The sequence below is a fragment of the Crinia signifera genome, chromosome 1 (genome assembly GCF_055691185.1).
Source record: "Crinia signifera chromosome 1, ASM5569118v1, whole genome shotgun sequence".
Classification (NCBI taxonomy): Eukaryota; Metazoa; Chordata; class Amphibia; order Anura; family Myobatrachidae; genus Crinia; species Crinia signifera.
In genome coordinates, this window is record NC_139217.1 from 423459770 (window position 1) to 423474620 (window position 14851).

At 45.1% G+C, this 14851-nt stretch overlaps 1 protein-coding gene across 3 annotated transcripts in view; it reads left to right on the forward strand.

Annotated features, from left to right (window-relative positions):
* TNPO1 (transportin 1) overlaps positions 1-14851 on the forward strand; it is a 96455-nt gene that overhangs the window by 40165 nt on the left and 41439 nt on the right. For all 3 annotated transcript variants that reach the window (XR_014450526.1, XM_083151889.1, XM_083151890.1), the window contains exons 3-5: positions 2945-3094; positions 4699-4805; positions 14074-14207. Coding sequence is in view for 2 of the 3 variants with exons in the window: in XM_083151889.1 (XP_083008015.1) it covers positions 2945-3094; positions 4699-4805; positions 14074-14207 (391 nt within the window). In the remaining variant the exon portion in view is untranslated. The remainder of the gene's footprint in view (positions 1-2944; positions 3095-4698; positions 4806-14073; positions 14208-14851) is intronic.

A 14851-nucleotide genomic window follows, 5' to 3' on the forward strand; every position in this document is an offset into this window, starting at 1 on the left:
ACTCTCCACTATACTCTGCCACCAGCCAGCTAGCTACGGCAGTAGCAGGCACCATTATGTAGGGGGCTTCTATTAAGCTGTCCACTGGTCACTATACTTTTACTTACATTTTTGCTGATCAATGTCCTATAGGAACAACCTCCAAATAACCAGTGGTGGTAGAGACCACACCATGATCTACTGGGACGTGGTGACACTGATATCCCTTTTACATAGGTGGATTGGGGAATGAAAGTGGCCCTGGAAGATTTCTGGAAGTGGCCTCATGTGGGCGGCCCCAAATCAACAATGGTCAAAAAGAAGTGTATACAGCGCTTGGGTTTAAACTGAAAGATGCACACTATCACATGTAAAAAATATACATTTATTACTAAATATACAGATATATTAGCATAATTGATGATAATTCTCATTAGTGTGCATCTTTCAGTTTAAACCGAAGTGCTGTATACACTTCTTTTTGACTTGAGTAATTTTGGGGGACTTACACACTTCCCTATACAGCAGCTTTGGCTGCACTTGTGGTTCCTCTTTCTTTTTTATCCAAAACAACAATGGGCAGAGCCAGCATAACAGTAGTTGGGATTACTACATTATTATACCTAGAGACATCCTTGATGGCAAGGCTAAAGCTTCAGGCAGTTGGGGGAAGCGGGGGGCATTTAAAGGTGTTTTACTTTTTGTTATATACTCATTATGAATCTTAAGGTGCCCACACACGCACCGTTCCCGGCGTGCGTTGTGGGCTTGACTAGCACACATAGCATCGCATCGTATGCCTTGTGCATACGATGTGCATGCGATGCGATGCGATGCTAGAAAAAGCTAGTACAAAAAGTATGTGCAGCACATACTTTTTGTACTGTGCGATGAGGTGCTGCGGGAGCGTGCACCCCATCGCATAGCATCGCACCACCGGCATCGGTGCGTGTGTGGGCTCCATAAAGCACATCACCCGCTTTTAGTAAAATTGAGTTAAGGCCCCTAAAACACAACATTTGAATTTAGATGATTTATAGTAATCTAGTAAATCTATCCCCACATGTCGGTGACATTCTTTGTGTGTGCTGTTATCTTGTGTACTCTCATTGTAAGAGAGATATTTGTTGGTTAGATTTTTACATGTAACTTGAAAGCTAAATGGATTTTTCCATTATCTAATGGTAAATTTTTTCATGTGGAAAGAAAATATCCAGCTGTTGGGAACTTGGGCCAGTTTAATATGATGTTTCCTTGAAATGTTAAGTCTTGAAAGGGAGTTGTATTAATTTTGTCATATTAGAATTCTTAGTGTCCCATTACATAACTCAGTGCCACCCATTTCACTGAGTGTGATTACATGTTGGGAGCACAGTGATGCATTGTATCTGCATGAGTATCTAAGAGTCAAAAAGAAACTCCAATTTGTAATGCAGTCCAGCTTAGATCTGTGTTGGGGTACCACCATGCCATCAACTAGACTACAGTTAGTAGTCTAGATGTAAAATACACAATTGCTTTGTATGAATAATTAAAGGTGCCCATACACGTGACTATTCAGCCGTGCGTTTTGAGCTTAAATAGCATCGCATTGCATGCCTTGTGCATGCAATGCGATAAAAAGCAAGTACAAAAAGTATGTGCTGCACATAATTTTTGTACTGTGCGATGAGAGGCCGTGGGAGTGCGCATCTCAAAGCACACATCGCGGCGCCAGAATCGGCACGTGTATGGGCACCTTAAAAGATGGTAGAGTAGTGCAATAATAAGAGTCTGAGTTGAAGGGGGTGCACTTGATTACAAAGTGTTTGCAGTTGATGTCTATGGTAGTTACCAGGGACTGGTTTAGGGGGATATTCAATCTCCGGCGAGCACCTCCCATCGGGGAGATGCCCGCCGGGCCCTATTCAATGCTGTCTTCCCCGACAGCATTGAGCAGGGTATCTCGGCAGAACGAGTCCGACATCACTAGCTGTCAGGCTCGTTATGCCGAGAACAGCTGGGAAGTGACGAGCCGGCCGCTGCAGCTCGCCTCTTCCCGGCCGCAACTCGCGGCCACGCCCCCTTTTAGCTCCCCGGCAGGCGGGACATTGAATCCCGCCTGCATGTTCTCGGTCGAGCTGACCGGGACTGGGTTACGGCGGTCGAGCAAGCTCGACTGCCGTGACCCTGACATTGAATACCCCCCTTAAGGTTTTGACAGATTACATGACCACACACCCTACAACATTTCTATTATGTATAAAGTGCTCTGCTCCTGGGCTTCCCGCTTAATGTACGATTGCAGTCACCTTTGTTGAAAAACCCTTCTCATCAATTAACTAGTTCAACACAGGTGATGGCAATCATACATTGAGAGGGAAGTCCAGGAGTGGGAGCATTTTGGGAAGATGTATAAAGCCTGGTGAAGTGATAAAGTGGAAGTGATAACGCACCAGCCAATCAACTCTTATCACCACTTTATCACTTCACCAGGCTTAACCTTCTGAATACCAACATCTGCAATAGATGTGCAAAATATCTGCCAAATTTGCCATCGTCGCTCTCATTTGTTTTGTAAATTCAAATAAAAAAAAATGTGTTTTAAATACATTTTTAAAAAATCCTATATAGAGTAACATTACAGGTCATTATGGTGATGAAAAATGTTTGTTTGGCAATTTTCTCACCTATTTTGACAAATTAATTTGGCTCTCACTACATCTACCCCTGTACCTAATGGATTTGGTCATCTTGGAGGGTATGTGACCTTGCCCATTTAATATCTGGCCACTCAATTCTAAGGTTTTAGCAGTGTTTTGTTTTTTTTTTGTCCGTATACATTTATTGTTTTTCTGGTTTCATTAAGTTTAAAATATTATATTGCAGTTTGTTACAATGCTGTACACTTTAATGTATGTTGTGAGTGTCCTATGTTCTAATTTAATCTACATATCTCTGAATACTGAACCGTTTTCTCTTCCAGATGAGCCTACACGTTCTTTGAGTGGGCTGATCCTGAAAAATAATGTTAAAGCTCATTTTCAGAACTTCCCCAATGGGGTGACTGACTTTATAAAGAGTGAATGTTTGAATAACATCGGTGACTCGTCCCCACTAATTCGAGCAACAGTTGGTAAGTGCCTTCTTGAGAGTTCTGTCTGCAGATAACCAAATGTACTAGTTATTTCATTATAGAAAGGCCCAGTCATCCATGTGTATACAGGTCTGTTCCAAATACATGTGAGACGGCTGTTCATGCTGAGCCAGTGTGCCCTTTAAATGCTTACCATGGTATAGCTTATGTCTTAAAATTGTGCTGACTTTGAGTCGAATATCCTTGAAAACACAATGGGCAGTATTATTTATTAACAGTTTCTTATATAGCGCATACATATTCCGCAGCGCTTTACAGAGAATATTTAAACATTCACATCTGTCCCTGCCCCAGTGGAGCTTACAATCTATATTCCCTACCACATGTACACGCACACACAGACATTCTAGGGTTAATTTGTTGGGAGCCAATTAACCTACCGGTATATTTTTGGATTGAGGGAGGAAACCCACGCAAGTACAGGGAGAATACACAAACTCTGCACAGTTAGAGCCATGGTGGGAATCTAACCCATGACCTCAGTGCTGTTAGGCAGTAATACTGAACATTACACCATCCATACCGCCTGTGCGTTTTCAATGCCGCCGTCGAGGGGGGTTGTGTGGCAAGGATGCCCTGTTTTCGATGAGGATCACCAAAAACAAGCCATCCTAACCGTCTGATCCGCTCGCGTATACAATGTTCCAGGGAAATCCTCCCAGTCAGAGGACGGTGAGAATTCCACTGGATGGTGAGGTTCACCACAAATGCAGCCATCCCACTGTAGTGGCGGGCCTCACCGTTTTGGTGGCCGCACTTGCCGTTTCCACCTCACTGAAAAGAATCAGCGAGGTGGAAATGGCGAGTGAAGGGGGGTCAGTTGAATAATGAATGTGAGCTATCAGCACTTATCGCCGTCATAGCTTACACACACACACACACTGTTATATTTACAAATGTGGTATTTACAATATTTTGCTTTAAGAAATTAAAGAGAATTAATTAAGAATAATGTCCAATTAACTCTAAAAGACTTGCGAAATATCTATAATAGTTCATTATAATATAGTGTTTCTTAATTAAGTGTTCCTAGCTCTATCACACCATCTAGTGGTTGATGTATTGATACTGCATAGATTAGTACAGAGAAGGAAAATAATGCGGAAATGTAAACAAAAAGGGAAGAAGGGCTGAAGAGGAAGATGGAGAATAAAAAGGAAAAATAGAGGTGGAAAGATAACCCCTGCACACTGATGTCTCCACATAGCTCGGCTTTATCAGTTTTTGCAGCTTAGTACATCTAGCCCAGGCTTTCCCAACCACGGTCCTCAAGGCACATCAACATTGCAGGTTTTGGTGACATCCAGGCTTCAGCACAGGGGACTTAATTAGTACCTGGGTGATTCTGATTAAACCATATGTGCTGAAGCCTGGATATCACTAAAACCTGCACTGTTGGTGTGCCTTGAGGACCGTGGTTGGGAAAGCCTGATCTAGCCCATTATTTCCCAACTGCAAAAATACCTGGGCAGTCTGACTATATCAGGCTGGTTGCCCAGGTAATTGTATAATGTATGCCCGGATTTAGAATGTAATCTCACTTTCTAATTTCCAATCACTTTATGCAAATCTTTCATCTCCAGGTATCCTGATCACAACAATTGCTTCAAAAGGAGAGTTACAGAATTGGCCTGAGCTCCTGCCAAAGTTGTGTGGTCTATTGGACTCTGAGGATTACAACACATGTGAAGTAAGACATTTTTTTCCATCATGTTGCTCTTGGTTATCTGACCATACGATCGCATGCAATGCGATAAGACGCGATTATACCCGATTTTTAATTGTACAGGCACCCACATGCCTGATTACTATGTTAAATGCCCCCCCCAGACCCGATTTTAGATTGTACATCCACACTGATGGGTAATGACTATGTTCAAATGCGCCCCCCCCCCCCCCCATTGTTAACGCCACCCCACTATCAACGCCAACCCAAAGCATTGCGACCGCAGCGAGTCCGCCGACCTTTTCATACCGCCACTATCCACGTCGGCGTGGAGTTGATTTTATATAGTGTGACGAGCTACCGAGCCCGAAGCGTGGCGAGGGGACGCGTAATACTTGTGAAGTAATGCGTGGGGCACGCTTCGGGCTCGCTGCGCTCGCCACACTATATAGGATCTACTCCATGCCGACGTGGATAGGTTGGCCTTGATAGTGGGGGGGGGCATTTAACATTGTCATTACTCATCAGGTTGGGGATATAATTAAAAATCGGGTCTGGGTGGGTATTTTACATTGAATTCGCGACATATAAATTGTACACTCATCCCGGGAAAAGCCTCAAATCTGGTCCATCGCATACCTTAATTAGTGGTATGCGATGCAACGCGACGGGCGTCGTGATAATACACAAGTACCTATTTTGCTGAGGTGTGGGTTGTTAGATCTACAACAACTAGGTCGACATGGGTCTAGGTCGACACAAGGATTAGGTCGACAGTCAAAAGGTCGACATGGGGTTTTTAATTTATTTTTATTTTTTTACCCAAATGAGAACACAGTCGACATGGACACAGTTTGAAGTGCACCGCATCGCTCGCGGTGCTTCGCCACGCTTGGCACACTATTTTATACTCCCACCATGCCGTGGTGGATGATAGGGCATGAAATACCGCATGTTGGCTCAAAAACCAGTGAGAAACCCCATGTCTACCCAATGCTTGTCGCCCTAGTTGCTGTAGATCTAATGACCGTATTCCTTTTGCTCTATGCCTTTTTAAGGCTGATTTTGTTAATGCACATGTTTATATTTTGTGTGTGTGTGTGTGTGTGTGTGTGTATGTACACACACACACACACGTACACATACACACTGCTCCAAAAAATAAAGGGAACACTAACATAACACATCCTAGATCTATATGAATGAAATATTATTTTTATATACTTTGTTATTTACATAGTTGAACGTACTGACAACAAAATCACACAATTATCAATGGAAATCAAATGTATTAACCCATGGAGGTCTGGATGTGGAGTCACACTCAAAATTAAAGTGGAAAAACACTACAGGCTGATACCCCTTTGATGTAATGTCCTTAAAACAAGTCAAAATGAGGCTCAGTAGTGTGTGTGGCCCGCACGTGCCTGTATGACCTCCCTACAACACCTGGGCATGCTCCTCCATGAGGTGGCAGATGGTCTCCTGAGGGATCTCCTCCCAGACCTGAACTAAAGCATCTGCCAATTCCTGGACAGTATGTGGTGCAATGTTGGTGGATGGAGCGAGACATGATGTCCCAGATGTGCTTAAAATTCCAGTCTGGGGAACGGGCGGGCCAGTTCATAGCATCAACGCCTTCGTCTTGCTGACACACTTCAGCCACATGAGGTCTAGCGTTGTCTTGCATTAGGAAGAACCCAGGGCCAACTGCACCATCATATGGTCTCACAAGGGGTCTGAGGATCTCATCTTGGTACCTAATGGCAGTCAGGCTACCTCTGGCGATGGAGGGCTGTGTGGCCCCCCAAAGAATTGCCACCCCACACCATTACTGACCCACTGCCAAACCGGTCATGCTGGAGGATGTTGCAGGCAGCAGAACATTCTCCTTGGCATCTCCAGACTCTCACGTCTGTCTCTTGTGCACAGTATGAACCTGCTTTCATCTGTGAAGAGCACAGGGTGCCAGTGGCAAATTTGCCAATATTGGTGTTCTCTGGCAAATGCCAAACATCCTGCACGGTGTTGTGCTGTAAGCACAACCCCTACCTGTGGACGTCGGGCCTCATACCACCCTCATGGATTCTGTTTTTCTGACTGTTTGAGTAGACACATGCACATTTTTGGCCTGCTGGAGGTCATTTTGCAGGGCTCTGGCAGTGCTCCTCCTGTTCCTCCTTGCACAAAGGCGGCGGTAGCAGTCCTACCGCCTCCTCTATATTTCCTGATGTACTAGCCTGTCTCCTGGTAGCGCCTCCATGCTCTGACAAACACAGCAAACCTTCTTGCCACAGCTCGCATTGATGTGCTATCCTGGATGAGCTGCACAATCTGAGTCACTTTTGTGGGTTGTAAACTCCGTCTCATGCTACCACTAAAGTGAAAGCACCGCCAGCTTTCAAAAGTGACCAAAACATCAGCCAGAAAGCATAGGAGCTGAGAAGTGGTCTGTGGTCACCACCTGCAGAACAACTCCTTTATTGGGGGTGTCTTGCTAATTGCCTATAATTTCCACCTGTTGTCTATTCCATTTGCACAACAGCATGTGAAGTTGATCGTCAATCAGTGTTGCTTCCTAAGTGGACAGTTTGATTTCACAGAAGTTTGATGGACTTGGAACTACTAAGTGCACTCACCGGCTTTAGTCAGAAAATTTATTTTAGTGAAACAGTAGACATGTTCAAGATTGTCATTTCAACGTTTCAAGGCGGGATCACCTTTTCATCAGGACATCGTACTTTTAAAGTGCAAAATATCACCATCACTTATGCACTTAAGAAGTGCATTAATCATTTTTTAATACCCTTTCTCAGCTATGTGGGGGGCAGAGCTGTGTTCTATTGTTGAGCGTACTCATCCAATCATAGAATTTGACGGCAGATAAGAACCACTTGGCCCATGTAGTCTGACACTTTTTTAAACCTGTTAGCTCAACCCATATTTGATCCTTATTTCTTTGTAATTATATCAATATGCCTATCCCAAGCATGTTTAAATTGCTCTACTGTTTTTGACTCTACCACCTCTGATAGGAGACTATTCTACTTATCTACTACCTTCACTGACCTTAAAGCCCAAAAGTCTAATAGATGGGATAAGAGTTAAATATAGTACTTTTTATGTTTGCAGTGTCTTTCTGTCCAAAAGCAAGATAATTTGCTTTTTATTGTTTTTCACCCAAGTCCTCCACGGTTATCAATATTGTTACATTATGCTTGATAAGTTCAAATGTTTGGATTCCATTAAGTGGGCTGAGACAGTGTGCGGAAAGTTCTGTGCTTTGGGGTATGCACCTTTTTGTTTTCTGACACTTTGGGGGGTATGCAATCTCCGTCGAGCATCTCCCGTGGAGGAGATGCTCGACGGGCCCTATTCAATGCTGTCTTCCCCGACAGCATTGAACAGGGTTTCCTGGCAGAACGAGCCCGACATCTCTAGCTGTCGGGCTCGTTCTGCCGAGAACAGCCGGGAAGTGACGAGCTGCCGGCTGCAGCTCGTCACTTCCCGGCCGCAACTCGCGGCCACGCCCCCTTCTCGCCGCTCGGCGGCCAGGACATTGAATCCCGACTGCCGAGCTCCAGGCGAGCTAACCGAGAACGGGACAGGGGCACGGCTGTCGCGCTAGCTCGACAGCCGTGCCCCTGACATTGAATACCCCCCTTTGCATTTAATCCAACAGATATTTCGTCAATTAGCTAAAATAGAAATGTAAGGCTGACATTTAATCAGAAAGTGCATTCAGATTTCTATAAATCTGCTGTGAAGAAAAATTTTTTTTTCTTCTAGCCTAAAATCATTTTCATGTTCATAGGGGGCACATGAGAACAATGGATATAGTTTGGCGAGGTCTGGGCAGTACAACGCTTGCTGAATTTTTTTCCCAAGTAGTTTCAGCCTCCATCTCCACTATACCTCGCCCTCAGACATCCAGATACATTAGCAAGCCTGAGGAAGGACTGAAGAAAAACGCCTACCAAAAGGCTTTAAGAGAAACAGGCTCCAGGAAAACACCCTGTAATTTAGGCGCAATCAAGGTGTGTGTTTGTGCTGAGATGCCGTCATGACACCTTCCCCCTCCTCCGGTAAGAGGATAATCCATCTGTGCTTTAATATGGACATGTGACTAGAACTTCCAATAGAAGTGGACATGTAGTGTTCACTCTAGGATGCAGACCGTGCCGGGGGGCGGACCGGGCCACAGCTGGGGGCGGTCCCGGGCTGCCGGCGTCATGAAATGGGTGGTCCCGGGCCGCCGGCGTCATCAAAGGGGCGTGCCCGGGCCGCCGGCGTCATCAAAGGGGCGTGCCCGGGCCGCCGGCGTCAAAGGGGCGTGCCCGGGCCGCCGGCGTCATCAAAGGGGCGTGCCCGGGCCGCCGGCGTCATCAAAGGGGCGTGCCCGTGCCGCCGGCGTCATCAAAGGGGCGTGCCCGGGCCGCCGGCGTCATCAAAGGGGTGGGACCGACCCCTACAAAGCCACTATGCTGCCGGGGAAGCGCCGGGCATCACCGTCTACGGCGACGCTGTGCTTCCCCGTGCGGCTGTTTTAGCGGGGCGCTGCGAGAGGGGAAGGGCGCATTTTGCCCTTTAAAAATCGGGCAGGGCGCAGCGCCCTGCTAAAACAGCCTAGCGGGAACACTAGACATGAGTTAAACTGAGCATACGTCACCATGTACAATGTGGCTTCCATGGAACCCAGAATCCCCATGCAAGTGTAAATGGACCCTGGATGTTCCGGGGAACTTGCGAATTTTGGTCTGCAAGGACTACATTTTGTCCAGTGGAAGAGAGACCTAGTGAAGATGCGAATCTAGTAATGCAGTCAAGTTCAACATCTGTTGGGAAGTCGTGAGCGAGCACTTTCTTCAATCGAATAGCAATCAATCTGTGTGACTGGAGAATATTCACAATTACGTTAATGTGACAAAATCTCAGGCGATTGAGTATGAGGAGATGAGAACCGGAACACCCCTGTGCTGCAGTGAGGTCGCCATGGCTGGAGCTGCTGGGAAAAGTGATGTAACAGTTCGTGGCCAGACCTCTCCTCACCAAGCTATACCCATTGTTCTCCTGTGCCCTCTAGTGGACAGCTGAGGAATTCCTTTATCTAAAGTTATCCTGAAACTGGTTACAAATAAATAAAATATGAGTATCGTTTTCCTTTTAGGTCTTTCTAAAACTTATGTTATCCAAACTTAAAAGCCGTGTTTTGTAGCATATAACATCAGAGCCTAAACTGGTGGATCTCTCTGCACAGATGGACAAATTAGCCAGAGTTCCGTAATGCCAAAGATCAAGCGTAAATAATAGATGAAACGCACGTTCATAGCCTATATTGCCATTAGGTGCTTGCATTTAAGACCTATTGCTTGCTTAATGGCAAGTGTGACGCATGTAAGAAATGTTCAAAATTCAAGGTTGTGTTTATTTTATAAATTTGTTTTATTCTTCAGGAAGTTGTGTGTTGCCTAATCCTGTGAGCTGCAGTAGGGGTTTTTTTTTTGGGCCTCTTGCCTTCCAGATGTTTGGATGAAGAACTAAAATGTGTTATTTTCTTTTGGGAGAAAGAAATGTGACTTAAAAAAAATATTGTAATTCTTATCCATGGCTTCGAGCTAATATTGAGACCCACTGGTAGCTGTACAGAAGGGCTGTCAGCATCAGAAAGCAGACTGCTTCTTTCAAGAGGAAGCCATGGTATAACTGTTTCTACATTTTTTTTTTTATTGTTCATATAGGCCTGTATTAAAATACTTGGTGCTTCTGTAGTAGCATGGTGCCCGCGATTTTGATTGTAAGCATCGCGTCGGCGTTGATCGCATTGCATGCCAACCAAATTGCATGCGATCTACGCGATTTTTACTTTGGAACACCCCATTTTAATAGAAGCCCCCCTTGATGTTTCAAATGGCCCCCAATTTTAATGGCACCCTGCTATTGACGCCAACCCAAAGCATTGCGAGTGGCGGCGGTACGCGTCCTCCGACCTTTTCATACCCCTACTATCCACGTCGGCGTGGAGTTGAGAATAGAAAGTGTGGCGAGCCTTGCGGATATCTTCACAGGTATCGCGTCCCCTCGCGGCCTTCACAGGTATCCGCGTCCCCTCGCGGGGCTCCCCACGCTTCGGGCTCGATTCGCTCGCCACACTTTCTATTCTCAACTCCACACCGACGTGTATAGTAGGGGTATGAAAAGGTCGGAGGACGCGTACCGCCGCCCCTCGTGGGCTCACTGCACTCGCCACGCTTCGGGTTGGCGTCAATACCGGGGTGGCGTTAAAATTATGGGGGGCATTAACCATGCTTTTTACACATATTCAATGTGAAATGGGCCATATTGGCCCATTTCACATTGTCACCTACGTAAAATCAGGTTGATCGCATCCCATTATAATGGCCCGCGAATGACGCGATCAACCTGATTTTCACTTTAACATTGTTCCCTATGGGGACATCGCGTTGATCGTGTCAGTCGCATCGCGGCCCCTTATTAGGGGACGCGATCAACGCGATTTTGACTTTTACCGGCAATTGAGCCAGTTAAAGACAAAAAATCGGGTCCATCGCGTGCCTTTAGTACCTTAACTTAAGGCATGCGATGCACCATCGTGCTACTACACAAGTACCAAATACTTTTTGCATTCGTCCTATTGGAACAAACTAAGGGGCCAAATTCGTCCCTTTACCCATTGTTTGGGGTTTGCGAATACGCGTCTATGCACATTTGCAAACCCTAGGAGCAAAAGGCTTTGGCGTGGTTTCACACTCGTCTAGCTGTTCGCTCCAGGGGAGGGCAAACGCCGAGCATTTTCTGAGCGTCCCCATGTAAACTCTAAGTGTTTGCCTGGGAACGCAGAGAAGCCGAAGCCTGCTATGGGTGGGTGGCCGGTCGTCTGGGCCGTGCTTAGCCACTCGCTAGGCAGTGGGTCTGAAATCAGGCCCTAAGGGTATAAAGTACAGAGTTAGGACGCTGTTAGGCTTTGTTCCCCTTCATTTTCTTGGAGCAGACTGCTGAAGCCCTGTGATCAGCTTCTTCTACTACCACCTGACTGGTTAGGGAAGTCTCCAATGACACCCGTTGCTACAGTCACATGTGAATTGAGTTTTCTGTAGTCTATTAAATCTCCGCTTTGTGTTTTGCTGCATAATTCTCCTAGATGATTAAACTGCAGCTGTCTGTACTTTTTTAGACATGGAAAAAAGGGGAGGGTGTCCTGGCCAGGCCTGAACAAGGGAATTTGGCAGATTTGTCAGAAATGTGAGGTGGAGGATAAGTGGTCCCCTGCTTATTTCTTGTATTTGTGGTCCTTTCATATTCATTGCACTGTCCCTTAATTTTGTGTATGGGGACTTTTAGAATTATGTACCATGTGTTCCTAGAGCAGAGAACCCATGGAGGTGGGCGCTCCTTTTTTGCGTAACTGCAGGACTTGTATCGCTGTACTTCTCCATGAAGGTCTCTGTGTCTGCAGCTTCCTGTTAGGAACTGGTTTGGAACTCCTCCCTTTCACAGGTAGTGTTGTAGTTTGCTAAAAAGCTTGCAACCTCTGTGTCTGCTCCACCTTAGTATCTCTACAGTGGCTCAGCCTGCCACTCTTACAATCTCCGGGTGATTTGCAGCCAATGACTGTAGCTCCAACATGGATGCTGTCCATAATGCAGCCAGTACAGGTGTTGGCACAGGTGCCAGCATTTTTCCCATTAGATGTTAGAGTGCGCACTTACAAACTCAGGCCCTTCAGACAGGACAGATCTATGCCCCTGTCTGGTTATGATTTGGACTCTGAGGTTTCCTCAGACCATAAAGATGATGTGTCTGTTACAGCATATATTGAGACCTCCTCTGTCCCGGAGGATTCCTTCTCTGTGGAAGTTGTGGTGGCTATGATTAAGGCAGTTAAGGGCCTTTTGATTAAAAGCACAGGATTTAAGTCTAGAGCTTTGGTGTTAAAGAATCAGAAGAAGCTTTTAGCTGAATTCCCTTCTGCGTAGCTTGAGAACCTTCTTACAGAGGTATGGGCACATCCTGCTTCTAAGTCTATAAGCACTTTGCTGCTATTAGTCTGCTGCTGTACCTGCTGTGGATTGGGCCATATGAGTTTCCTTCGCTGGGTTAATGCTCACATTGCCCACCTTGTTAAAAACCCTATACGACCAACAGAGCCACGCTTATTTTGATGCAGACCTCCCTGCCCTGGCCATGGTGACTGCACATTCCGGCAGGTCAGTTGGTACTTCTTGGGCTACTAGACGTGCTGCCTTTGCCGGTAGCCACATGTTCCTCTGCCAATATATTTCTCAAGTTTTACTTCTTTGATTTCTTCGCCTCTGTTGATGCAGGCCTTTGTGCGAAGGGTTCTCAGCGAGTCTCAGGAGAGTTCACTTCCCATGGGGGGATAGCTTTGGGCCATCCCACGGTTTAACCTGTGTCCCTTTCGACTAGATGGGGGAAAAAAGTAGATTTATTACCTAATTAAATCCTATTCTTCAGAATCCATAGTGAACACAGGGCGCCCACCCTGATGTACCTGGTTTGCAAAGTTTTGCCTCACTTCCGGTCCCCATGTCTGCATGTTTGTGTGTGTATGTGGACTCGAGTGTGTGCCAGTCAACCTCTACTTCTCACTACTGCCTTGGGCTTGCTGCCTGTGGCTGGGGGCAGGGTATACAGGTGCCATAGTTGCTGGGAAATTAAAGCTAACTTTTTGGTGCCCTGTGTCTCCTATGGGTTTCAAGGAAATGGATTTAATCAAGGAACATTAAACAAGGTACAATATCCTGTTTGTGTGTGTGGTGTTTCTTTTTTTTTTTTTTGTACTTTTCTTTTTTTGCAGTTACTTACATTTGTTTTCAGAAATATTTGCTACTAATGCAAATTCAGGAGTTTGGATTGAAGACCTGATGTTCAATCCTGTAGAAACTATTTTTATATTGTTTGCAACTATTTAAGTATTTTTGCAAGTGGTTTGCCACCTGGTATGAAGTATTTTCTTAATCATTTTCTATTCCTGCCTATTCTGTTGGCATTCCCAATAATCTTGTGAGCCTTTCAACTCGAAACCAACCTAATGTGTTTTTCTTTTTGCCGCTGGTCTCATATTAAGAATTCATAGCATAATTGTTAAGTAAGGGTTACACTTTAAATCTGGAGAAGCCATGTCTTGTGATTCAATTTATAATTTTTATTTATTTATTTTTTTGCTTATAAATAATTTTAAACACCATTTCTCTCCCCAGTATCTAAATGCCTCATTTGTAAATGTGTCCTAATGTCTGGTGGTTTCTCATAGGGAGCATTTGGAGCACTTCAAAAAATCTGCGAAGACTCAGCTGAAATCTTGGACAGTGATGTTTTGGAAAGACCTCTCAATGTTATGATTCCTAAGTTTCTGCAGTTCTTCAAACATAGTAGTCCAAAAATAAGGTACTTTTTTAGATAGATAGATATATATATTTTAAAGTGATCAATTCTAACAAGCAATTTATATCAGGACATAAATGAAATATATTGCATTTGGTTCCCTTTCTGTATTGGAATGGTTCCCTTTCTGTATTGGAATGGTCCATAAGTGACACGTCATAGCAGACCATTGCTGATAGTGGTCATCTTCCAACGTAATTTACCAATGTACTTGTTATGGATTTGGATAATACTTCTAAGGCGAGGCAGTTGCTGGGCGGATTGTATTGCGTGCGCTGATTGACCGTTTGTGTCTTGGTTGTTCCCTGTAAAGTAGACCAATTCACCTGCCAATCCTAGCAGGAGATTTTGGAGGTTAATGTCTAGTCGTCTGGTTTTATATTTTCTTGGTACTTGTTTCCTAGCATGGCACCAGCGATAAAAATTGTATCCATCGGGACCCAAAAAATCGCATTGATCGTATGCGATCTAAGCGATTTTTACATTGGAATCAATGTTAATTGGTCACTGAGACCCGATTTTACATTGGCCCCAATGTTAAATGCCCCCCAGACCCCAATTTTCATTGTATCCCCACCCCGATGGCTCAAATACCCCCCCCCCCATTGTTAACGCCACCCCACGATGAACGCCAACCCGAAGCGGTA